A 27490-nucleotide genomic window follows, 5' to 3' on the forward strand; every position below is an offset into this window, starting at 1 on the left:
GCACAAGTGGAAATGCAGCCTCAAAAGTAGTTTAAAAGGAAGGTATGTGCTGGCTTACCTTCAATGAAGACAAATAATCGATACATTCAGATAATTTATTATAGAGACAAACAACAAAGCGTTTTGTGGCCTGAAGACACTTCCTCGGGTAAATATGCCTTGCCAGCAGTAGTATGGAGCTCCTTACAATAAATGATCAGAAATTATCAACAGTTGTCTTCATTGAAGGTAAGGCAATGCCTTTCTTCCTTTAAATAGCTTTTAATTATTTGATATATTTTTGGGTGCCTCCTTCCACTTGCTACCAGTTCCAGGCAGTGAGAAGATAAGTTTCCGGTCTTTACTGCAGACGCCAAACCACAAAGTTCGTAAAATCTGCTTTCTGCTGACACCAATTATGGGACAGATGGAGAGGTCTCCACGTTGGCGTCCGCTTGCTTCTGGCTGATGGGACTCTGAGGCCGGCCTTGTACTACATCACTTTGATATAAAGCAGAGCGCTGGAGATTAAGGCACTTTTCAAAGGCACCTTATTATCCCCCGCATTATTTACAAGAAGATTACACATTCAATTGCCATTTCCTTAACCGACGGCCTGCGCTGGTATAATGTATTTCAGCTAAATCGCCCCGCTGGGAATACGATCTAAAGAGCGGCACATCTGCTAGGAAAACCTGTCTGGCAGAAGCCTCAGTGGCAGCTGCGCTCATATCTTCCACTGCTGCGTCCTCCCATCGGTGGACTCAGAATCACGCTGTGAGTGGACAGGTCAGAAGAAGGTGCAATGCAGGAGCAGAACCACTGGATGGCGCTGCAAATATTGTACCTCCCCCTAGACAACCAGCCTGCTTTATTCTCGAAAGAAAACAGTGCGTGGCTTTGTTTGTTATATTGAAAAACTAATAACGGAAAAATAGGCGCAGGAAAATGTGGCCACAGGTCGAAGCTGAAAGACGGCCCACTCTGATCTAGCAATCCTCCTGCCCATTTTGTAACCTAGTCCCCTACGGATAACCTATATATTTTATTTCCCGCATAATTCGGGCTACAGTTATTGGTTACGCCTGAATCATGGCCTATGGCGGCGCCCATGCAGCGCCCAAATTACCTGTCTCATGAGCTATGCTGATTATGCTGATTTAGTAAAATTCAGTCAAAATCAAAAGGGAATACAACAGGTCATTTTGGGGTTGATTCGCTGATAGCCATAGCAATGCTCATGTTACCCATGTACGGCAGGTCCCCCAACAGCTGTTTTTTATACCAAAAAACCCCATCAATTTTGAAGTGATTTTATAGTGATTTGGTATAAAATAGCACATAGGATTTCATTGTCCAAGCTCCTTTCAAAACCGTGTAAAGTGCTGGCGATCAGAAAAGCCCTTTAGTAGCGCTCTTGGTGGGAAATAGCCCTAATTGCACCATGCTCTGTTGACGCAGGTACCTGTAATATTAACGGCTATTAGTGAATTACACCCACAAATACTGGGGTACCTCTGCGCACCTACAAATACTGGAGTACATCTGCGCACCAACAAATACTGGGGTACCTCCTCTGCGCACCAACACACACTGGGGTACCTCCTCTGCGCACCAACACACACTGGGGTACCTCCTCTGCGCACCTACACATACTGGGGTACCTCCTCGCACCTACACACACTGGGGTACCTCCTCTGCACACCTACACACACTGGGGTACCTCCTCGCACCTACACACACTGGGGTACCTCCTCTGCGCACCAACACACACTGGGGTACCTCCTCTGCGCACCAACACACACTGGGGTACCTCCTCTGCGCACCTACACACACTGGGGTACCTCCTCTGCACACCTACACATACTGGGGTACCTCCTCGCACCTACACACACTGGGGTACCTCCTCGCACCTACACACACTGGGGTACCTCCGCGCACCTACACACACTGGGGTACCTCCGCGCACCTACACACACTGGGGTACCTTTGCGCACCTACACACACTGGGGTACCTCTGCGCACCTACACACACTGGGGTACCTCTCCGCACCTACACACACTGGGGTACCTCTGCGCACCTACACACACTGGGGTACCTCTGCGCACCTACACACACTGGGGTACCTCTGCGCACCTACACACACTGGGGTACCTCTGCGCACCTACACACTGGGGTACCTCTGCGCAACTACACACACTGGGGTACCTCTGCGCACCTACACACACTGGGGTACCTCTGCGCACCTACACACACTGGGGTACCTCTGCGCACCTACACACACTGGGGTACCTCTGCGCACCTACACACACTGGGGTACCTCTGCGCACCTACACACACTGGGGTACCTCTGCGCACCTACACACACTGGGGTACCTCTGCGCACCTACACACACTGGGGTACCTCTGCGCACCTACACACACTGGGGTACCTCTGCGCACCTACACACACTGGGGTACCTCTGCGCACCTACACACACTGGGGTACCTCTGCGCACCTACACACACTGGGGTACCTCTGCGCACCTACACACACTGGGGTACCTCTGCGCACCTACACACACTGGGGTGCCTCTGCACACCTACACACACTGGGGTGCCTCTGCGCACCTACACACACTGGGGTACCTCTGCGCACCTACACACACTGGGGTACCTCTGCGCACCTACACACACTGGGGTACCTCTGCACACCTACACACACTGGGGTACCTCTGCGCACCTACAGAGCTCTTGTAGTGTGAACCGGCCCTTTGTGTGCGATACACAAGATGATCAGACAAGCAGCTCCAAGAACTCAATACCATGTGGCTTCTTATCAGTAATGCACAAAACATACTTTTGCAAAAACTGCAACTTTTATACATAAATAATTTAGAATAAATGCTGTATTAAAAGTAAATAAAAACAAAACTGCAAGATCCTGGGTGATAATGAACCATAAAGAGGAGCTCGTACCGATTATCTGAAAGTTTTCTCTTCCCTTTGTGAGTTGCTGGTTCACTGCTTGAAGACACTGCTGTAACTGCGTCACCGTCTGGCTTAAGCTCGGTGGCATCTTCTCTTTCCTCTCTTGCTCCTCCTAAGAGAAGGACACAAGCATAAAACCATGAGACAAGCCTTTAGCTAGTATCACCTGAATGACAGATGTGACAGCCAATTAGTGACTGGCATCCTCTCCCCAGTAGGCATGAGCTCGGCTGAGCTCCGTAGCTCAGATTTCGAATTTTGAGCCTTCAAACTTGTGGCTGGGGGGGGGGGTAGGCCTGGGAGTTTTGTTGTTTCGGATTAACTCAACCTTGTTGCAGCTTATAGCCGATGTATTCTATCTTGTGTTCAACTGTGATACACATCAGTCCAAGAAGGGCTATGGAGTTTGTACAAAAATCATCCGACCCCTCGGTTTATGAAACCACCGGCTCCAGGTACCCAAAATTGCTCTGACTCCTTAGCCTAATACTTACCAGGGCTGTGGAGCTGGTATAAAAATCATCGGACTCCTCGGTTTATGAAACCACCGACTCCAGGAACCCAAAAATTGCTCAGACTCCACAGCCCTGGCTTCAAGACTTCCTCCTTGAAGTTTGAAGCAGAAAGTATTACGGTACGCGATGTAGAGTGCATCGGCTATAGGCGGGGACAAAGGTGACTTAACCCCCCCTGCTGGAGCGGCGGAGCTCACGCCTACTGCTCAAAATGTATTTGCATAAAAAAAAAGTTTAAATTGGTTGGCTGAAGACCCAGAGTTGCCCGGGTATGTATTTGGTTGTTGTTGGGTCCGGCCACTTTTTCTAACCTTGACACACATTCACTCAATGACCAGGTTTGTGAGCGTTGGGGTCCTTGGCATTAATAATGTGAGAATGGAAGCAGTTTAAATCTTCCCATTTAAAATCAAGCAAACACATATTTGTTTGTGGCTACGCACCCTTTTCTGAATTAGAACCACAGTCACCCAATGACCAACTGTAGCAGGTTTGAGGCCTCTGCTATTAACAGTGTAATAATGGCAGCTATTTCACTATTCCCCTTGAAAAATCCATGAGTGAATTTTGATTGGCTGTTGTAGGCTTCACCCACTTTCCTGAATATTAATCCCAGTCACCCAGTGACCAACTGTGCCAAGTTTGAGAACCCTGCGATTAACAGTCTAAGAATGGCCGCAGTTTACATTTTTCTCATTTAAAATGAATGGCTGAAATTTGATTGGCTGTTTTATGCTCCGCCCACTTTCACAGCATTTTTAACCTCAGTCACCAAGTGACCAACTATGCCAAGTTTGGGGACTCTGGCTTTATTGCTGTGAAAATGGCAGCCTTTTACAATTTTCCATTGAAGTCAATGGATGAAATCTGATTGGCTGTTCCTAGAGGCATAACTTGAATACATTTCACACTGGTTTGCCACCAACTCCTTGCAGCCACCTGAACCTCTGGGTTTCGCCCCCATTGATAAATCATGTAACCTGCCCCTTGCTTTCCTAAAGGGCACTCTCACCCGAAAGGCCCCAACTGACACTATTCTGTGCAAGCTTCTAAAGTCTGGCACACGGCTCACAAGACAGTCCCCTACTCCTCTCCCTGAGAACATTTTACCCCTATGGAATAACCCCAAGCATCCAGAAGTTTGTAAATTAGATAATACAGGGCTATGGGCTGATTAAAGAACTGTATACCTTGGCCAGCTTCTTCACAACACCAAACCAGTTACCTTTGATACACTTCAGAACAGACACTCCCTAACTCCCACATCCCGATTTATGTATCATCAACTCAGACAGGCCCTGAGGGCCAAGGGGTGCCGGCGCTACCATGGAAGCAAAGCTAGCAATTTCCCCAGGACCCCAGAGCCTGTAGGGGCCCCTCAAAATGTATTCCTCCTGCCAAGTTAACCATGCTCCCTGAGGCCCTAGCAGCGTCTTACCTGTTCCAGCGGGCACACTGCTCTGTGGCTCCATGCTCCCCCGCTGACTGCATCTCCTCTGTGACCTGCAGCATGGTATTACATAATAATATGTGCTGGGTCATGAAGGAGAGTCGCCCCTGTGAGGATGAAGACGTAGAGCATATGGAGCTACGGACTGACAGAGGAGTCCGCCTGCCAGGACAAGTGAGTCACAACTCTGCCAGAGACTCTGCAAGGGCCCCTCCTGCTGCTTTCTGTTTGGGAGGAGAGTCCATAAAGGGGGGCACCGGGTTTATTTTGCTTGGGGGCCCAACTGTTACTAGAACCAACCCTGCTGAGGGCAAAATGCCCCCTTGGTTTTTTATTAACACTTAAACTTGTCCCAACCTGAGCCTATTCTCCTTAGCCACACTTGTCTGCCACAACACTTACCATCTCTGGAGATATTCCGCTGTTCTCTATGACGTTAAACTCTCCGGAGCCCTTGAGTATTTCTATTTGAATGAGGTCCAGTGACTTCTGAGCCTAAACAGAGCAAAGAGAGGATGGTGAGAACAAAGCAATCAATCTCAAAATTCCACCACAACTCGCTCAAATCTAAATATCAGGATGGTGGGAACAGGATCCCTTTTATATAAACATTACCTGCAATAATGGGTTTAATCTTAAAGGCCTAGTGCACACCAGAGCGGTTCTGCTGCGGTTTGCGATCCGCTTGCGGGTGCGGATCCGCTAGGGTAATGTATTTCAATGGGCTGGTGCACACCAGAGCGGGAGGCGTTTTGCAGAAACGCATACTCCCGGGCTGCTGCAGATTTTGGATTGCGGATGCGTTTCTGCCTCAATGTTAAGTATAGGAAAAACACAAACCGCTCTGAAAAACGGCACTTCAGAGCGGTTTGCCAGGCGTTTTTTGTTACAGTAGCTGTTCAGTAACAGCTTTACTGTAACAATACATGAAATCTACTACACCAAAAACACTTCACAAAACCGCAAAATGATAGCTGAAACGCTACAGAAAAAGCGGTTCAAAATCTGCTAGCATTTTGCGGATCTGCTAGCGGTTTTTGGTGTGCACCAGGCCAAAGAGCTTATCTTCCATTCATCACTGAGTTCTACTTTAAAACTAACCTTATGAAAGAGATCTGCATGACTATCCCCAAATAGCTACATCATTAGGGAAAACACCCACCAACCCCTTCTTACTCTGCCACAGTTGCTATTTAGGTGTCATCCACTGAAGGCTTCTGAAGGTGACTGCACTGGGAGGGAAGTAAACGTTTTAGGTTGGATGATGTGCCCATAGATGATACAATCTCGATTGTATGTACAATCGGTAAAAATGATCTATTTCATGCAGGAAATCAGGCAATATGCTGCCACCACACTTACTGAGATTGAAATGAGGTGGAGAGACCTCGGAACTAGCTATTCCTAAAAGGAAGTAACAGATATTTGCAACCTAACTAGCCAAATCGAACAATGTATAAAGATAAACAATGCTGTGACACTGTAAATAAGCTATGATGTATTAGATATGAAAAAATGTACATAAAAACAATTTACATAAAATGACTGGAGAATGTGCTGCAGTATGTGGCAACTTGGGACAACAGGTACAGATGAATAACTAGGTGAGGTCAGTCTGAGCAGACATTGCCCCTCCCACTGACAGACTCCTTATACTGCCTGCAGCAGCTGCCTCTCAGAGGCCATTCCCCAGTCCTATACAGGGCTGCCTGACAGACCGCAAACCAGAGAATAAGTACAGCTTTATTAGTCACAAAGAAATCCACAGCGAAATCGCACACTGTCACAGCAGGCTACAGACAGGAAGAATTCACGGTGACAATCGCTGCACACTATGTTGCAGCATGCAACAGAGAAAGAATCCATAGTGACAATCGCTGCACACTATGTTACAGCATGCCACAGACAGAGTAAGAATCCACAGTGACAATCGCTGCACACTATGTTACAGCAGACAGAGGAAGAATCCACAGTGACAATCACTGCACACTACGTCACAGCATGTCACAGAGGAAGAATCCACAGAGACAATCGCTGTACATTAATGTCACAGCATGTCTCAGATTGAGCGGAAGAATACACAGTAACAATTGCTGCACACTATGTTACAGCATGCCACAGACAGAGGAAGAATCCACAGTGACAATCACTGCACACTACGTCACAGCATGCCACAGACAAAAGAGTATGACTGAACTGCAATCCTAAAAATGTCCACAGACTGCTTACCCATTGTACACCATCCCACCCCCAAGACTCACCCCTTTCATGTCCCCCATTTCCACTTGCTTTAGCAATGGCTGTATGTATCTTGGTCATGCCAATAAAGCCATTTGTGAATTGATTTGATAATTTAACAGACTAACCACAACTGGCCATAAACTAGGGTAGGGATAATAGGCCATGAGTATGGTTGGGATAGATTGCGAGCTTGCATGAGGGACTTGCAGTGCTAGCTTATTGGGACACGTCATCACATCATTGGGTGCCTCACTCTTGCTTGTTCCCAGAATGCACCAGAGGCAGAGACAGGAAGGTCTACCTAATCACCACACAATACAGATGTGCAGAATAAACCCCAGATTTTCTTACCTCATGTAAATCATTAGCCACCTTCTGCCGCTCGCTCTGTTCAACCTCCAGTTTCTTTAGCGTCTCGTTCAGTTGGCCTTTCAGCTAGAAAAAGAAAATTCTTTCTGTATTCTTCAGTAATTTGATTAGCACCAGAGTGAATTCCAGAAACATAATGTGTGAGCTCTAACATTCATGAGGTACTGTTGCCTCAGCTGAGCTTTTTGGCTTACACGCTCTGCATTGCTTTTATAGGCTAATAAATATGTATATCAAAGCCATAGCCCAGTATGAAAACTAAAAATATTAGAGGTCACAGAGGAGGGGTTTTATAAAGGTCATGGGATACCAAGGAATTTATACATTTTTATCATTTAAAAATGCAGTGCAGTTTTCTTCATCATGGGGAGGAGGAAGGATGAGGAAGGAGAAAAATAAGAGGGTGAATGGGAGAAACAGTCAAGGATTCGGGAGTGGGGGGTGGGGGGTATGGGGTAGGAAAAATAAGGGGGGAGAGAGAGAAGAGCAGGCAGAGAAAAAGGAGGACAGAAAGAGCAGAGAGAGAGAGAGGAAGGGCAGAAAGACAAGAGGACAGTGCAGACAGAGAGAGGAGAGCAAAGTGAGAGAAGAGAGGAAAGAGGGGAGACATAGAAGGGAGAAGGCTCAGCGAGAAGAGAACAGACAGAAAAGGGGTGAGGTCAGAGAGGAGAGAGAGAAAAGTGCAGAGAGAGAATAGAGAGAGAGAAGAGGAGAGAAGAGAGAGAAGAGGAGAGAAGAGAGAGAGAGAGAGAGAGAGAGAGAGAGAGAGAGAGAGAGAGAGAGAGAGAGAGAGAGAGAGAGAGAGAAGAGAGAGCAGACAGAGTGGAGAGAGACAAGAGAGAAGACAGCTGAGAGAGATGAGAGGAGAGAGCAAAGAGAGCAGACAGAAAGAAAAGAGCAGAGAGAGAGAAGAGAGGAGATAGCAAAGAGAGGAGAGAGCAGAGAGAGACGAGAGAGACGAGAGAGCCGAGAGAGACGAGAGAGCCGAGAGAGACGAGAGAGCCGAGAGAGACGAGAGAGCCGAGAGAGCCGAGAGAGACGAGAGAGCCGAGAGAGCCGAGAGAGACGAGAGAGCAGAGAGAGACGAGAGAGCAGAGAGAGACGAGAGAGCAGAGAGAGCAGAGAGAGACGAGAGAGCAGACAGAGACGAGAGAGCAGACAGAGACGAGAGAGCAGACAGAGACGAGAGAGCAGACAGAGACGAGAGAGCAGACAGAGACGAGAGAGCAGACAGAGACGAGAGAGCAGACAGAGACGAGAGAGCAGACAGAGACGAGAGAGCAGACAGAGACGAGAGAGCAGACAGAGACGAGAGAGCAGACAGAGACGAGAGAGCAGACAGAGACGAGAGAGCAGACAGAGACGAGAGAGCAGAGAGAGCAGAGAGAGCAGAGAGAGCAGAGAGAGACGAGAGAGCCGAGACGAGAGAGACGAGAGAGCCGAGAGAGAGGAGAGAGCCGAGAGAGAGGAGAGAGCCGAGAGAGAGGAGAGAGCCGAGAGAGAGGAGAGAGCCGAGAGAGAGGAGAGAGCCGAGAGAGAGGAGAGAGCCGAGAGAGAGGAGAGAGCCGAGAGAGAGGAGAGAGCCGAGAGAGAGGAGAGAGCCGAGAGAGAGGAGAGAGCCGAGAGAGAGGAGAGAGCCGAGAGAGAGGAGAGAGCCGAGAGAGAGGAGAGAGCCGAGAGAGAGGAGAGAGACGAGAGAGCAGAGAGAGACGAGAGAGCAGAGAGAGACGAGAGAGCAGAGAGAGCCGAGAGAGCAGAGAGAGACGAGAGAGCAGAGAGAGACGAGAGAGCAGAGAGAGACGAGAGAGCAGAGAGAGACGAGAGAGCAGACAGAGGAGAGAGCAGAGAGAGACGAGAGAGCAGACAGAGAGGAGAGAGCAGACAGAGAGGAGAGAGCAGACAGAGAGGAGAGAGCAGACAGAGAGGAGAGAGCAGACAGAGAAGAGAGCTGAGACGAGAGGGGAGAGCAGACAGAGAAAAGAGCAGATAGAGAATAGAGGAGAAAGCAGACAGACGAGAAAAGAGCAGTGAGGAGAGGACACAGAGAGAAGAGAGCAAGGGGAGAGAGAGCAGACAGAAAGAGAAGCGGGGAGAGAGCGGACATAGAGAAGAGAGGACACAGTGAGAAGAGAAGCAAGAAGAGACACGAAGCTAAGAGAGGGCAAACACAGACAGAAGGAGAGAGGATAGAAAGTCAGAGTGGGGGTAAAGCAGGGAGAGGGAGAGGAGGGGCAGGGAACAGAGGATCTGTAAGAAAATAAGAGACATGTAATAGGGATGTCACTGACATGGTCACTGAGATGCTACTAAATCTGGCTTGCAAGCATATTTAATGCAAACATTTTGTAGCTTGGAACTTGGCTAATCAAGCACACTTCCTGCGGACTGATCATGTAAGAAAAAGTATAGCTTATATATAAAATTTCCTCATGATCAAACTCTATGCTTCTATTACATCTAAAGGTATTCTGTCATCTAGAACAATCAGAAAACAATCCATCTGCAACTTAAAGGACAACTGAAGGGAGAGGGATATGGAAGTTATGGAAGCTGCCATATTGATTTCCCTTTAAGCTATACCAGTTGACTGGCTGTCCTGCTGATTCTCTGCCTCTAATACGTTTAGACATAGACCCTGAACAAGCATGCAGTAGACCAGGTGTTTCTGACATTATTGTCAGATCTGACAAGATTAGCTGCATGCTTGTTTATGGTGTAATCCAGACACTACTACAGCCATTTAGATCGGCAGGGCTGCCAGGAATCTGGCATTGTTTAAAAAGTAAATATGGCAGCCTCCATATTCTCCTCACTTCAGTTGTCCTTTGAACAGGCTCAGTGCATGCAGCGTGTTACCACTTTAGTTCAGTTGGATTAGGAAGAGGCTGGTACTGTTTAATGATGCAAGAAGAAACAACAGACAGAGGATGAAGGTTTGACAGACGAGACGGCTCCATCTTCCAGCAGCACAAAGGAAGGAAGGAGCAGACAGGTAGAGGAGATCACTGCACACAGAGGAGACAGCTCCATCTTCCAGCATTGCACAGGAAGGAAGGAGCAGGCAGGTAGGAGAGATATCTGCACACACAGAGGAGACAGCTCCATCTTCCAGCATTGCACAGGAAGGAAGGAGCAGACAGGTAGGAGAGATCTCTGCACACACAGAGGAGACGGCTCCATCTTCCAGCATTGCACAGAAAGGAAGGAGCAGACAGGTAGGAGAGATCTCTGCACACACAGAGGAGACCGCTCCATCTTCCAGCATTGCACAGGAAGGAAGGAGCAGACAGGTAGGAGAGATCTATACACACAGAGGAGACAGCTACATCTTCCAGCATTGCACTGGAAGGAAGGAGCAGACAGGTAGAGGAGATCTCTGCACACAGAGGAGACAGCTCCATCTTCCAGCAGTGCACAGAAAGGAAGGAGCAGACAGGTAGGAGTGGGGATCTCTGCACACACAGAGGAGACGGCTCTATCTTCCAGCAGTGCACAGGAAGGAAGGCAGACAGGTAGGAGGGAAGATCTCTGCACACACAGAGGAGACGGCTCCATCTTCCAGCAGTGCACAGGAAGGAAGGAGCAGACAGGTAGGAGAGGAGATCTCTGCACACACAGAGGAGACAGCTCTATCTTCCAGCAGTGCTCAGGAAGGAGCAGACAGGTAGGAGGGGAGATCTCTGCACACACAGAGGAGAGACGGCTTCTTACCAAGGTCAGCTCTTCGTTCTGCCTTACTGCTTCTGAATATGAATCATCAAGCTTCTTTTGCAATTCAGTCAACAGATCTTTCAGCTGAAATGAAGTTCAGAGTAGGTGAAGCAGCCGACCTTCCACCAGTGGCGAGGACATGGGCCACATTTATCACAAGTGTGTCAGGAATAAGTAACTGCACTGCACACAGCAACCAATCACATTGCTTTCTTTTACTTGTAGGCCTGGCTAGAGAGCTAGAGGTGCCTTCTGACTGGCTGTGCAACAGTCTCAGACACCCTTTACTGAAAGGTGCAGGGAAACCTCCATCCTTAGGGCATGTGTACACAGACCTTTGACTTCAGTTCAGCTGTTTTTCCTGTAAGGAGCAGAGAAACCTCAACCTAAGGGCATGTGTACACAGACCTTTTACTTTTCCATGGTCTTTACTGTAAAGTGCCAGAAACTCCATTCTAATGGCACATGTACATGGTCCTTTGACTCAAAGTTCAGCTATCAATTTAAGGCTTGGTGTTCATGTATCTTTGGCATAGATTCAGCTTTAACATTAATTTAAACACATGCAAACTGCAGTTTAAAGCCACCTGATCAATTTACACATGTGAACAAGAACTTTTTTTCTGCCGTATGAGCTCAGCTTGGCCTCGGAAAAAAAAACTGAGCTCAAAAGTCTGTGCACAAAATAACTAAACCTGTAGCTACTATGTATCTGGAAAAGTCTATGTCCCACTGGCTTAATATTGTTGCTTCAATTGCAAATGAAGACATTTCTTCGCATTACTCCAACTCTGTAACTGCCTGTCAATGGGACAGAAAGTCAAGAGAAAATGAAGAAAAAAAAAAAAAAAAACTTGAGCCCTTATGCTGGCTACTGAAATATTTATATTTATTGCTGTCCATGTCACCGTGAAGATTTACTTTCATTTCCTGTTCAAATGACACAACAGGAAGTGATGAAAAATCTCCCAAAAAGAATAGAGACAACAGAAACTGGGGAAGGTTGTAACTTTACTACCATCTCAATAGCGAGATGTGGAATTACAGGTACACCCGAAGCGGCCCTGCAGGCTGTGTGGCGTATATTCGCCTCCTCTACGGCCCCACAACTGGTGCCAGAACTCCCACCATCTTCATCCAATCTCACAACACTTTCTGGATAGCCCTGGTGGCAGCTACAGGCATGGAGTACAGCGATTCTCTTCAGAGATGAACACTACAGTATATAACATCAATCTGCCCATTAATGTGCACATCAGAGAGGGCTTGTGACTGGAGTCTGTGGCAGCCATCTTTGAAGAGGATCCTTGCTTCAGGACGTGCGACAATCACCTGGCTTTTCAGGAGAGGAGCAGCACAAGATAAGCACCTGAGGGAACACGTCAGCTAGGACAGCCTAAGAGGAGGTGAGTATACATCGCTCTCTCTCCCCTCAGGGTGTATTTCATGTTTTCAGAAGTCTAATAAGAATACAGTAAGCATTACCCAATACAAAAATATACAGTCAGTGGGGCTGATCTGCTTCTGAGCTTAACTATTAAGCAAACTAGGAAGAAAAGATTCCCTTCAACCAATCTGAAAAATGTCAACACAAGTAAACGTATTCACCTCTCTAACTTCCGACACGTAGGTGGACCTTTCAAGCTCTGCCTTCTCCAGCTCTGCTTCCAAATTCTCCTTCTCCTTTAATAACTGGAGACAAAAAAAAAAAATACATGTAAAGTATACCGGAAGTGAGGTTTAACATAAGCTTCTGTTCTTTCAGGAACCATCAAGCTCAGGGCTGTGGAGTGGGAGTCAAAGCATTGCTGGGTACCTGGAGTTGGAGGTTTCATAAAATGAGGAGCTGGAGTCAGATGATTGTTGTACCCCCTTCCACAGCTCTGATCAGATGGTTTGCGGTAACAGCACATGAGGTTTGCAGCATTTTTAGCTCGCAGTTGCACAGGATCAATTACATCTAATAACTCAAATCCAGATGCAGTAAAAATAAACCACCATGTTCCGTAGTTCAAGCAGTGCCCATCACAGAGTATACAAAAAGGCTGACTAGAAAAGCAGAGATCCAAGTTTTAAAGCAGACCTCCACTGTAAATTCCAAAGTGAAAAAGAGCCAGAACGACACATCATATGACTGTGTTCCCTTCGTTTGTACCCAATGCAGCAATGGGTGACTACTACAGGGGCTTGCTGCTAGTAGAATATTGCTAAAATGAGCAGTATTCTAGTACTGGTTCCTGATCTTCACCGATATTACTGTGACTAAACAGAACGCTACTCTCACACAGAACACTCCCTCTATCGATCCCTAACCCCCTGGTGGTGCCTAACCTAACCCCCTCCTTGTGGTGCCTAACCCTAACACCTCCCACATGGTGCCTAACCCTATACCTAACCCCCCCCCCCCCCCCCCCGTTGTGCCTAACCATATACCTAACGCCCCCTACTCTTGGTGGTGCCTAACCCTATACCTAACGCCCCCCACTCTTTGTGGTACCTAACCCTGTATTCTGTATAGAGGGAATCAAAAGAAACAATATCCTCTGAGGTGTGCCACAACACCCATATACACTTTATTCCAATACAAGGATATGTATATCAAGAACATTGAAGAAACTTGAAAAATATATATATAAAAATACAATAAATCTTTATTGAAGACAACACTTGTGCAAAAATATTCATAAAAAGTATCCTTCAAGGAACATTTTCCATAGGAAAGAATGGATGAAGGGTCTATCCCGAAACAAGTCGACGTTGTCGCCTCAATATTTACATTTGCACTAATCTTGATGTTAATCACTGCTGCATGTTTGCCATTCTTTCCTATGGAAAATGTTCCTTGAAGGATACTTTTTATGAATATTTTTGCACAAGTGCTGTCTTCAATAAAGATTTATTGTATTTTTATATATATATATATTTTTCAAGTTTCTTCAATGTTCTAGATATACATATCCTTGTATTGGAATAAAGTGGTACCTAACCCTATACCTAACGCCCCCCACTTTTGGTGGTGCCTAACCCTATACCTAACACCCCCCCCCCGTGGTGCCTAACCCTATACCTGACGCCCCCCACTCTTGGTGGTGTCTAACCCTATACCTAACACCGCCCCCCCGTGGTGCCTAACCCTATACCTAACGCCCCCCACCCTTGGTGGTGTCTAACCCTATACCTAACACCGCCCCCCCGTGATGCCTAACCCTATACCTAACGCCCCCCACTCTTGGTGGTGCCTAACCCTATACCTAACTCCCCCCCCCCTCCCCCCCGTGGTGCCTAACCCTATACCTGACGCCCCCCACTCTTGGTGGTGCCTAACCCTATTCCTAACCCCACCAACCCCCGGGGTGCCTTAACCTCCGCCACCCAAGAACATGCCAAGCAATACTTAATGCCAGATAAAATAGCACTCCACACCCGCTATACAAAGCCACAATGTGCATAGCAGGAAGACTCTATGCCCGCTATTTTTTTGCCAATCACGACTTTTGATGCCTAGCCGTAAACATAAACCGTTTGGGGTTAAGCATCACAAATCATGATTTGCAGCATGCACAGTGGTGCCTAAACCTTAACCACTCCCTCCCGACAAATAGCCCTCAGCACCTGCTATGCAAAGCCACAATTCATATAGCGGAAACTCTTTACACCCGGTATTTTATCAATCCAGTATTCCTCCCATGTTTGGTCTGAAAATTGCATAAAGTGTATGAAGAAAGTACAGATCTAAGTAGCCCTTATAGCTTGGGTTTCCAGTAAGCCTGTCTGTATACTGAGTGAGGGGGGCAGGTTGAGCGATGGAACTGGATGGTTTATTTAGGCTGGATTTCCACTTGTGCGGTGCGAATCGCCACGGTAAAAATTCGCAGGCGGACGTGAATTCTGCATGCGGGTCTATGCGAATTTTCATGCGAATTCACATGAAAATTTGCATGGATGACGATGTATGCGAATGTAACCATGGCAGAGCTGGTGTGCTTTTCCATTGTTTCTATGCGAATTTTCATGCGAATTCGCATAGCGGTATGCGTTATGCAAATTCTGATGGCTCTGCCATGCGAATTTTTTCTGCACAGAAAAACGCGAAGGAATCCTGACACGTGGAAATTCCCATTCACTTGTATTGCTATGCGAATTGGCATGCGAAAAACGCATGCGAATTCGCGATAGTGGAAATGGGCCCTCAGTGTTCCTGGATCTTGAGGTGTACATTTTGAAGCCTTGTCAGGACATTTATTCCGGGTAGCGAGATTTGCTATAAAGGTTTGTGGAGTTTTCCTTTATGACATAGGTAATAATAAGCAATTATATTTCAGAGTTGTGCAGGGATGTCTGACCACAGACACATGATACAGGTAAGAGGGGCGGTTCCAGGCTGTCACATGACCCTTTCCATCAGACACTGGTTGGTAACAGACTTACACTTTCTGAATCCTTCTGCCTCCTTTTCAGTTTATCCAACTCCTGTTCCAACGAATGGACTATAGACTTTGCCTACAAAACAAGGAAATAATAGTTTAACAGCCTGTAACAGTGTGACCTAAACAAAAGCACGTGTAAATTACACAGCTTCCCAAGTGCAGTGTGGTCCGATGGTAGTCGAGGAGCAGAAATGCAGACATCAAACGGAGATACCTTTAATGACTAACTGTACATGGTTTATTGCAATCTTTCCAAACGTTAAGCATCTTCAGGCATTATACAGAACTGGATCAGAACCATAAAATAATCCTTTAATTTAATAATACTGTACAGTTCTGTAGAATGCCTGAAAAAGAAACTAAAAGATTCCTTACAGCTTTAAACCTACTTGCACAAACAAAAAACTGTAGCAGAACAGCATTCAAAAAGTTAAACAGAGCACTTTGTCATGCCATGGAAAGCCCCTTCAGCTTAGTATCCAAGCCGAAGTGGAGATAACAGTATATTTTGTTTACATTCCTCAGTTGTTACATTGTGTGGAACAACTGAAAAGGAGCCCTCTGTGCTTCAAGCGTGCACACAGTTCAGAAGAGCTCACTTTAAAAAGGGACCCCTTTCGCTAAGCTGGCAATGAAACTGACACCTATTGTTGTCCGTTTCTATGGCAACCTGACCTGCTTCTGAACTGCGCAGTCCTCGGCGGCCGGGCAGCGTATCAACGCACAGCGCACACAGCCAGCGCTGTACGGAGGAGGCTGCGTCCTACGCTTTACGGCGGCTGCTGTGAGCTGAGTAACTGCACGTTAGTGCAGTTACAAGGTGGAACAAGGTAAACGAGGGAGGCAAATAACGGCAGCTCTACCATCAATAACAGATGCCTCCCTACTATACAATGGAATAGTCTGCATTGGCTTCGGAAAGGTAAAGCTACTGAAGTGACTGGCTGACTATAAATCATTATTGGCAGTAAACAATTACATTTATATTAGACTATATATTGTGCAATAACATTACTCCAAAAAGACATATGTATGTTAAAGGGTCTAAAAAAAGATGAAATTCGCAATAGTGCCCCTTTAAGATAAGAATGGCTGTTGCCTTCTTACCGATGGAGGGGGCGGAGTTTCAGATCTCTAAGGATTTACTGGGAGCAGGTACGTCATGGCAACTGACACCCACCGATCCTTCTAGCTCTGAGATAGAGCTTCACATTGCAAAACATTTAGGCAGTGAACACGCTTGTCTTTCAGTTTTCTGCACGCGGTTTTCTGCACACCAAGTGTGTTTCTATGCAGGAAAACACGTGTTTTTTCACAGCAGCTGATGTAAATGATAGAAAAAACTGACAAAATGTGCTGAATCATGATGCAGAATGTCAGTTTTTTTTCTGCGCGTGAACGACGTGTGAACTAGCTCATTGATTTTTTTTTTTTAAAAAAGGTACTAAGAGCAAAAGAAAAACAAAAAAAATAATTTTTTTAAAAATAAAGTGGACTTGATGTGTTGCGGTGGTGGTGGGGGGGGGGGGGGGGGGGGGGGGGGGGGGGGGGGGGGCAGTTGGGACACAGCGGCATGTTCTCTGCTTGAGGACATGCCTCTGTGTGCCCCCCACGCTTTTCTCTGAACCCCCCCCCCCCCCCCCCCCTTTATCACCCACCGAAATTAAAGACAATATCTGTCACTATTTTGGAGGCTAATGAGAGGAGAGGGATTCTGTGCTCAAAACGCCCACTAGGGGCGTTCCTGCAGGCTTTCCAGAGCTGCCTCTGGGCAGCTCTCTCCCCGGCCACGCCCCCTGCCACTCCCCTGCCTCCCTGCACCCTGGAAGAGAATCTGTCTGGCCTCCAGTGTTGTGACCCCAGAGGTCACAAAAGTGAAACCAAGCCAGTGCAGGCACACAGAGCGGCGGGGATGGCGGGTACCTGATCCACTAGCCTCATTTTTTAAAACCCCACCTCGGGCTGTCTTTAACAATATGTCTGCTTCCATAAAAGCAGGAAGTAGATTTATTGCAGGATTCTTTATCAGCTGTAACAAATATTTTTCTTTAAATGTTACTATGCTGTTGCTTATCTTTTAGAGCACAGAGGAAGTTCTGAGTCAGGCCCACTTTAAAATTACAAATGTTTTCACAAAGTGCAGTGCGTTTCTGGAAGAGTTTAGTTTTGGGACTTCAAACTCTCCAGGATCTAGTTTTCCTTCAGTAAAAGCAGCGCAGAAGAAATGTCTTTAGTATGTTTGGCCACAGCAGGAAAACCTTCCAGTAACAAGCATGGGAGCAGCGGGGTTTTGCAAGAGGCACCTGTGTTAGTTATTAGGGAGGAATGACTTATTACTGAAAAGGAGGCGTAATGCACAACAGATCGCATGCATGCCGCAGACATGACTTCAGCTAAACAAAAACATGAAGACCGGGAGGGCGATTATTGGATCGGTACAGGAAACTCATATGGGATTTGTTTATAACTGGCGGACACAGAGAAATTCTATATCTCGTGATTGTGCAATAAGCCGCGTTCGGAGCAGGTTTGTGGATATTGGTTCATTAAAGTACAACTGCAGCTGGATTTTTCTTTTTTTTTTTTTTTTGGTTTTTGTTTGTGGGGAAGGCAGAGGCCATTTTGTTCTTTTTTCTGTAAGTTATATGTAATTGTTGGGCATTTCCCTTCATTCCGTTACATAACCAGTACCGATGGGACAGGGATGAAGGGCCAAATCGTCTCCAATGTCCTGTCAGAGCCGCACGGCCACCAGCAGGACGTAGATTCCAACTACGTCGGTCCGGAAGCGCTTAAAAGACGCAAGTATGGAGAGATTGGTGTAGCAATAGAGGATGCAGAAGCTGTGACCGCAGTGGGGCCCCCTGGACTAGAGGGGCTTGCCAGAGGCCCTCCAAGCGCTGTAGGAGCTCCTTATTGGTGCTATGGTGGTATTAATTACCTCTATATGTACTTTGAATGATGGTGATTGTAAGCAGAGTGCTCCCCTTCCCCACTTACACCTCTCTGGCAGTGTGGCTGTACCCTCCGCACACCTATGACACTGCAGCTGTCCCCTCCCCTATTCACACCTCTGACACTGCAGCTGTCCCCTCCCCCACTTACACCTCTCTGACACTGCAGCTGTCCCCTCCCCCAGCTTACACCTCTCTGACACTGCAGCTGTCCCCTCCCCACACACCTCTAACACTGCAGCTGTCCCCTCCCCACACACCTCTAACACTGCAGCTGTCCCCTCCCCACACACCTCTAACACTGCAGCTGTCCCCTCCCCACACACCTCTAACACTGCAGCTGTCCCCTCCCCACACACCTCTAACACTGCAGCTGTCCCCTCCCCACACGTCTCTGACACTGCAGCTGTCCCCTCCCCACACACCTCTAACACTGCAGCTGTCCCCTCCCCACACACCTCTAACACTGCAGCTGTCCCCTCCCCACACACCTCTAACACTGCAGCTGTCCCCTCCCCACACACCTCTAACACTGCAGCTGTCCCCTCCCCACACGTCTCTGACACTGCAGCTGTTCCCTCCCCTGCTCACACCTCTCAGACACTGTAGCTGTCCCCTTACCTGTTTACTCCTCTCTGACACTGCAACTGTCACCTCCCCTGCTTACGCTGACACTGCAGCTGTCCCCTCCCCTGCTTACACCTCACTGACACTGCAGTTGTCCCCTCCCCTGCTTACACCTCCCTGACTGCAGCTGTCCCCTGCTTTCACCTATCTGACACTGCAGCTGTCCCCTCCCCTGCTCACTCCTCTCTGACACTGCAGCTGCCCCCTCCCCCTGCTTACACCTCTCTTCCACTGCTGCTGTCCTTGGACAGTTTTAGTGCCCACTATTAATATTTGAGGGGGCCAAATGTGAAACTCGCACTGGGGCTCAAAGCTCCTTAGCTACGCCACTGCATTGAAGCCAGCATTGGATGTCCCCTCCGCACTGCAGCTTCTGTTTTCTGTGCAGTATGATGGGTACAGCTTTTACCGTTGTGCACCCATACCCTAAAATCACCAAACTATAAGATGTTAAACCGATGCAGATGCACAAACCTCTGAGAGATCATTGTGAGACTCCTCCAGCTTTATGTTCCACCGCCCCTCCTCTTCCTCCACGCTGCGCTGCAACCTCTGTAGAATTCCTTCCTGCAAGCACAAACATTCCCGTAAGAAACAGGACATCCCGCCGGCACATCGTAAAACCCTTGGCCTGGAGAATACCGTACCGTCTCTGCCAGCACAGACTTGTACTTCTCACACTCCTGCTGTAAAAATTTATGGATTTCCTCCCCTTTCTTAAGCTTCTCCTCCAGTGCCTTCAAAAACAGAAACGTTCACCACGTTACTAACAAATGCAGCAGAGATGCTGGGAGCCACACCAATGTAAACGGCTTAAACTGAATTTTTACATATTTGTAATGGTTCCATGTGAGAAATATGTGACATTGAAAAAGAGAAGTCCAACTCACGCAGGAGGGACACGCCCCCTTCCCTACTCTACCAGCAATGTAAACTAGGGAGACAGGCCAGGCTTGCTCAGTTATGATCCAGGATGCCTTCCTGTACACACACTATACGGATATTTTATATAAAAATATAAAGTAAACTCTACATGGTTTGCAAAGTGAATATCACTGGCCATTGTGTATAATTTTTTCTTATCATTTACAAAATGTTTTTTAGTACAAATAGACTTCAGCAGACTTTCTACTACACTATAAAGAACAACTTTACTTTAAAATCTTTGCTCACAGAGAGCATTAAAATGAGTCCCTCATGGTTAATGCAAATACAGGGTGGGCCATTTATATGGATACACCTTAATAAAATGGGAATGGTTGGCAATATTAGCTTACTGTTTGTGGCACATTAGTATATGTGAGGGGGGAAACTTTTCAAGATGGGTGGTGACCATGGCGGCCATTTTGAAGTTTGCCGTTTTGAATCTAACTTTTGTTTTTTTCAATAGGAAAAGGGGCATGTGACATCAAACTTATTGGGAATTTCACAAGAAAAACAATGGTGCACTTGGTTTTAACATAACTTTATTCTTTCATGAGTTATTTACAAGTTTCTGACCACTTATAAAATGAGTTCAATGTGCTGTCCATTGAGTTGGATTGTCAATGCAACCCTCTTCTCCCACTCTTCACACACTGATAGCAGCAGGAGAATTGCTAGCACAGGCTTCCAGTATCCATAGTTTCAGGTGCTGCACATCTTGTACCTTCACAGCATAGACAATTGCCTTCAGATGACCCCAAAGATAAAAGTCTAAGGGGGTCAGATCGGGAGACCTTGGGGGCCATTCAACTGGCCCATAATGACCAATCCACTTTCCAGGAAACTGTTCAACTAGGAATGCTCGGACCCAACACCCATAATGTGGTGGTGCACCATCTTGCTGGAAAAACTCAGGGAATGTGCCAGCTTCAGTGCATAAAGAGGGAAGCAATTTCGCATATCCAGTGGCCTTGAGGTTTCCATTGATGAAGAATGGCCCCACTATCTTTCTACCCCATATACCACACCAATGTTTTTTCAATAGGAAGAGGGTACGAGATGTGCAGCACCTGAAACTACGGATACTGAAAGCCTGTGCTAGCATTTCTCCTGCGGTGTTGCTATCACTGTGTGAAGAGTGGGAGAAGAGGGTTGCATTGACAATCCAACATAATAGGCAGCACATCTTCATGACATGCAGGCCTTATAACGCAGTGACCTACAATATCTGCGTGACATGAAGACAGCGAACAATAAACCAACCCGAAAGCTGTATGCTAATTTTCAGAAACTACCACCTGAAATGTCTGATAATTGTTTCATTAACAAATGCTGCACGGACACGCTGAGCAGCCTGTTCTATTTGGTGGAGCGGGGAAGAGGCAGGACGGGAGAGAAGTGCTGCAATGGGAAGACAGTAGAGGCTGGGCAAGAGTTCTCCAACAGGCGCATTACTGAAGAGAAAGCCAAAGATGCCAGGGGTCACCTGTATTCACATTAGACGTTTGTCTGAGACAAACATGAATGATTGGTTTGTGTACGTTGCACTTAGCCCCATCGCCCTTTCTTTCATGATGAGCCTCCCCATAACGCAGCATGCCATTGGGGGGCTAGGGCTTAGGGGGAGCGCCATTGCTTGCCTCCTGGGGGCTGCTCCTGTAGCCCTCCAGGTTCCTATGGGATTCACCATCAATGGCCGGAGTTCAAAGAATCCGCCTATGGAGCGTGTTCCCGGCTGCAATGCATAGGCAGGTGGTGTACTCACAGGTACATACTACAGCTCCCAGAATACACTGTGGTCAGGAGCGTGGTCTATAGGCGTATTCTATGAACTGCAGCCGATGCAGCCAGTGATGGCAAATCCCATAGGAACAGGGGGCTACAGGAGCAGTCGTCTAATAGGTAAGCAATGGCGTCCCCCTAACTCTAAGCACCCCACTAGCATACGGTGTTAGGAACGTCCCTTATGGGGAGGTTCATTGTGGCAATAATCAGCTGATGTATTACAAACTAAATTAAGTGAAAAGCTTGAATGTTATCCCTTCCAGTGCCTTGAAAACCAATCAGATGATTTTAGCTGTTAAATGTTAAGGGGCCCAGACACTGGTCGATTTCAGCCATCGATCGATCGATTCTATAGAATCGATCAGAAATCGATTCTTTCAAATTAGCAATTCGATCGATTTCGAATGAATTAATCTGACAAGATGCAAAATCTAGGTCAATATCTGCTGCTAGCAGCAGATCGAATCGATGGCCCATAGAGTTGCATTGGATCTAATGGTGCAATAATGCATTTAGATTGTTTTTCAATAGATTTCTGATAGATTCGACTTGACAGGCATCTGACTATCTGATGGTCAAATCTGCTGCAAATCTATAAGTATATGGCCACCTTTATGCCATGTTTAATGCTTTAAACCATAGATGAAATTTGAGTGTAATCCCACTTTAAAAAATACAGCTGAATCCACAACTGGCGCTACAGTCAGTGAAAATGATACAGTACAGGAATCCTGAACTTACCTGCACCTTCTCAGACCCACTGCCTTCATCCACACAAACTCTCGCCAGCTTCTCAAATTCCTGGATCCATTCATTATGGTGCTGGAGGGGGAACACAAAACATTCACTGATGAGCATTCGTGCAACATTAGAGATGAGACAGGATATCACATTAAAGTGGTACGAGACTCACCATTTACTCTTTGCTCTAAAAGATTATTTACAGCATAAAATTCACTACTACAAAATTGTAGCAGAACAGCATTCAAACAGTTACACACAGCACTTTGCTCTTCAGTGGAAAGCGTCTGGCTGCATCTGAAGGTGCTAACATCTTTTGTTTAGATTTTTATTTTTCTAAGATTTAAGCATTTGCAGTATGGGGGGCCCAATCAGAGTGCGCAGTAGTCTGCAACTCTCCACGGCCGGCCAGCTTTGAGGGGGTCACCACTGCTGACTGGAAGGTCAAGGAAAGGACGGCACAGGCACACTATGACTTGCAGGGGGCTGCAAGAAACTCCAGGTAAGTCAAACTGCTTTATTTTTCCAGGAATAAGTATCCCTTTAAAATGTGCTGGATGTTACCTACTGGCAGGCCTGGATTTACATCACAGGAGCCTATAGGCACACAAGTCCTGGCACCATAGACTTCACCCTCCATGAACCTACAAGCACCCACCGAACTGCACCACAAGTGTGCTGGCTGTCCCAGATGTCACTTCTCCCTTAGTTCCCTTGCCCGCCAGAGGAAGCTACAGGTGCCACTTAGTATTAGGTAGTCAGAGCCATACTCAGTATTAAGTAGCTAGAAGTGCTCCCAAGAATTAGGTAGCTAGAGGAACCTCAGTATTGGGTAGCTAGAGGTGCCCCCCACTGAAGGGAGATCTCATCAGTGGAATGCAGAGACCCGGGCGAGCAACCTCTCATTTACGCTCCGCTTGGGACTCTGAATAGGTAAGACAGGAGGAGAGTGAGCCGCCTTTGCATCAAGCAGCGCCTGTAGGCACATGCCTACAGTGCCTTATGGTAAATCCGGCCCTACCTATTGGCATGTGCTGTTACAGGGAATGCACAATCCTATTAAAGGAGAACTCTGCATAATGTCATTGGACTAGACATTTAAAGGGACTCCGAGCAGTGCAGAAACTATGGAAAGATGCACATCATTTTAAAGCTCTCTTTCTCCTCTTTCCAATGATATATAAACCGCCACCCTACGCCTTTTAGTTTTCGCTATTTTCGCGATTGAAATTGCCGCAGCCGCGATTTCGATCGCAAAAATAGAGAAAACTAAAAGGCGTAGGGCAACGATTTAGGTGTCGTCAGAAAGAGGAGAAAGAGAGCTTTAAAATGATATCCATCAAGCCATAGTTATATTGTATTACACAGGCCGACTTTTTGTCAAAGTCAGCAGCTGCATTCAGCAAAATGGAGCTGCTGACACTGGGGAAAGTGTCGTCCTGTGTAATACAATATAACTATGGCTTGATGGATATCATTTTAAAGCTCTCTTTCTCCTCTTTCTGACGACACCTAAATCGTTGCCCTATGCCTTTTAGTTTTCTCTATTTTTGCGATCGAAATCGCGGCTGCGGCAATTTCAATCGCGAAAATAGCGAAAACTAAAAGACGTAGGGTGGCGGTTTATATATCATTGGAAAGAGGAGAAAGAGAGCTTTAAAATGATGTGCATCTTTCCATAGTTTCTGCACTGCTCGGAGTCCCTTTAAAAAAATGGTCATTTATAAGCATTTTCCTTTTTTTATCCTTCCACAGATATCAGCAGCAAGCCTCTGAGTCCTGTCATCAGCCAATATTGTGACTACTGCTTGGGAAGAAGTTGTAGAGAGGCTGTTAGCTCGACTGACGTATGAAGATTAAATAGAGAATCCACACAGTGAAACAACACACTGCCTGATAGAAGCGGAGTAGCGATTAAACAGACGGAGATGTAGAAATACCTTCCGGAAGTGCATTTAAAGTGAACCCGAGGTGAGAGTGATATGGAGGCTGCCATATTTATTTCCTTTTAAACAATACCAGTTTCCTGGCAGCCCTGCTGATCTACTTGGCTGCGGTAGTGTCTGAGTTACACCAGAAACAAGCATGCAGCTAATCTGGTCAGATCTGACAATAATGTCCAAAACACCTGATCTGCTACATGCTTGTTCAGGGTCTATGGCTGAAAGTATTGTAAGGCAGAGGATCAGCAGGGCTGCCAGGCAACTGGTATTGCTTAAAAGGAAATAAATATGGCAGCCTCTCACCTTGGGTTCATTTTAAACTGAGACCAAGAAACTTTTTAAAGGGGAAGAAAATGCAGTTTAAAGTGAATGGGAACCGCATTTTTAAAAAAATTAAGCAAATACTTACCTAAGGAGAGGGAAGGCTCTGGGTTGTATAGTGCCTTCCGTCTCCTCTCTCGGTGCTCTCTATCCTGTGCTGCCCCCCCCCCCCATTTCAGTCCCCCGCTGAAAGAGTATTTGGAAGTCTTTGGGAGCCGTGTCCTCCCGAAGACGTGCGGCTCCATACTGCACAGGCGTGAGCATGCAAGAGAGCGTGCTTGCGCAGGCGCAGTACAGGGCCGCCCTTCTTCAGGAGCACTCGGGCTCCCTGAAGACTTCTGAAGCCTCCTTCGGCCGGGTAAAGCAGTATTTGACTAATTTAGTCAAATACTGCTACCGGGCGAGCCAGCACTGAAACGAGGGGACCAGGAGAGGAGCGGGAAGGCTCTATAGGACCCAGAGCCTTCCCTCTCCTTGGGTAAGTATCTCATTTTTTTAAATGCAGTTCCCATTCACTTTAAGATCTGACTCAGACAGGTGACTGGCAGTGCATGGAATTTACCGCTGGTATCTATTGCTGCGTTTACAGTCAATTTCTGGCATTCACTCTGCAGTCAATTAAGTTTCCCAAGATGCTTCGTGTAGTATCGGCTGTGTTAGTGGTTCTGTGTCCCCTCAAGGGGCTCAAACTGCGGCCGACACCGAAAAGCTGTGAACCAAACGCTTTTCTTCCTGGTAGCACAGAGTTGCCGGCGGCTGTCCGTGTGAACCGGACCGTAGGTGGATTTTAAAGCAAACCTGAAGCGAAAATAAACTTATGAGACAATGAATTGTGTGTAGTACAGCTACGCAATAGAACATTAGTAGCAAAGAAAATAGTCTCATATTGTTTTCTAGAACCAGAAGAGTTAAAACACTAAGTTATCTATGCAAAGAGAGCTTCTCTAAGCTACTGGACTCACTGGGTTGAATACAGTCCTGTTTTCTGAAGCACTTAAACAGCCAAGAAACAGCGAGAGGCAGCCTGAGGATAATGTTTTACTGCAGGAAAGTTCAAATGGTTATTATTTCTGCTTTGTTTTATAGCTTAAAGTGGACCTGAACTCTTGCACAGGACAGAAGAAAAACAGAGAAATGCACCCTGTATGTGTTTAGAGAGTTCAGCCTGTGTAAGTATCCCTCATTTCTGTCTATTCACAAGTTGTAACTTGATCTCTCCCGTGTCACATCTACCACGGCAGAGAAGACAGACAAGCTTCTTCTATAGACTTTCATGAATCAAGAAGTAGAAATAGTGAAGATTTATTTTAGGATTTGTATCAACAAAGAAAAGTTTTTTGTTTAAAGGTTATTATGCTATTGCTTATATTTTAGAACACAGAGGAAGTTCTGAGTACAGGGCTGCTTTAAAGACAGATTGTGGTTTCTAAACTGCAAATTTATTTTATTTAAGTATTTATATAGCACCGACATATTAAGCAGCACTGTAAAGAGTATATTGTCTTGTCACTAATTGTCCCTCAGAGGTGCTCACAATCTAATCCCTGCCATAGTCATATGTCTATGTATGTATCATGTAGTGTATGTATCGTAGTCTAGGGCCAATTTAGGGGGAAGCCAATTAACTTATCTGTATGTTAGGGGATGTGGGAGGAAACCGGAGTGCCCGGAAGAAACCCATGCAGACACAGGGAGAACATACTTGCCTGGGATTCGAACAAGGGACCCAGCGCTGCAAGGCGAGAGTGCTAACCACTACGCCACCGTGCTGCCCAAATAAGACAGAATGATGCAACGTTAAAAAAAAAAAAAAAAAAAAAAAAAGCTATATAACTTTTTGCCACTAATGTTTTATTCATTATCCATATTACACATACAATTCATTATCTGAGAAGTTTTTCTCCACTTCAGGCTTTCTGTAAAGGTATTATAACAAAGAGAGATAAAACAGGTTTAAAAAATGAATTACAGAAATCAGAATTTCGGCTGTGGCTCTCTTACCAAGCTGTCAGGAACGGACACGGTGGGGAAGATTTTCTGCAGGATACCCCGCGCTTCCGTCTCCCCTGCGTGTAGATTCTGCGGCTTCTCCTACAAGACAGGAAGAGGTCAGCCAGCTATTGCCATGCAGGTAGCGGTGGCGTGATTCTGGACAGAGACGCAAAGACGCCAATACAGATGTTATGTCGCAGGGGGATGGGAAGAAACAGACATTAAACAGACAAAATACTATACTTTACATGCACATGAAACATCTAATCTCTGCAGTCATCATCTACAACAGATCTATACACTCACACCAGCACGCTAAAGAGCTGTACACACACTAGATAAAAGTCGGCACGCACAAACGAGCGTCGCTGCTCAAAGGACATTTCCCGGCAAAAAGAAACGACATGCTCACGCACACCAGTATTCCAAGCGATGACATTCGAAAACGGCACACATAAGCGGATGTGACATTTCACATGGCGTGTGCGCATGCACTGGGACAATGGACAAGTTTGAATAACTGGCACAGTGGCCACCTGC

The 27490-nt window shown here is 46.5% G+C and overlaps 1 protein-coding gene across 16 annotated transcripts in view; it reads right to left on the reverse strand.

Annotated features, from left to right (window-relative positions):
- KTN1 (kinectin 1) overlaps positions 1-27490 on the reverse strand; it is a 185665-nt gene that overhangs the window by 1415 nt on the left and 156760 nt on the right. For 10 of the 16 annotated variants that reach the window (XM_068254385.1, XM_068254387.1, XM_068254388.1 and 7 more), the window contains 10 exons: positions 26960-27049; positions 22695-22775; positions 19892-19981; positions 19719-19811; positions 15665-15736; positions 12845-12928; positions 11237-11320; positions 7508-7591; positions 5318-5410; positions 2939-3062 (listed from right to left, as the gene is read on the reverse strand). In XM_068254385.1, coding sequence (XP_068110486.1) covers positions 2939-3062; positions 5318-5410; positions 7508-7591; positions 11237-11320; positions 12845-12928; positions 15665-15736; positions 19719-19811; positions 19892-19981; positions 22695-22775; positions 26960-27049 — 895 coding nt within the window. The remainder of the gene's footprint in view (positions 1-2938; positions 3063-5317; positions 5411-7507; positions 7592-11236; positions 11321-12844; positions 12929-15664; positions 15737-19718; positions 19812-19891; positions 19982-22694; positions 22776-26959; positions 27050-27490) is intronic. The other 6 variants (XM_068254390.1, XM_068254395.1, XM_068254399.1 and 3 more) reach the window with 1 other exon arrangement.

Source organism: Hyperolius riggenbachi, chromosome 9, assembly GCF_040937935.1.
Source record: "Hyperolius riggenbachi isolate aHypRig1 chromosome 9, aHypRig1.pri, whole genome shotgun sequence".
In the NCBI taxonomy this organism is placed as follows: domain Eukaryota; kingdom Metazoa; phylum Chordata; class Amphibia; order Anura; family Hyperoliidae; genus Hyperolius; species Hyperolius riggenbachi.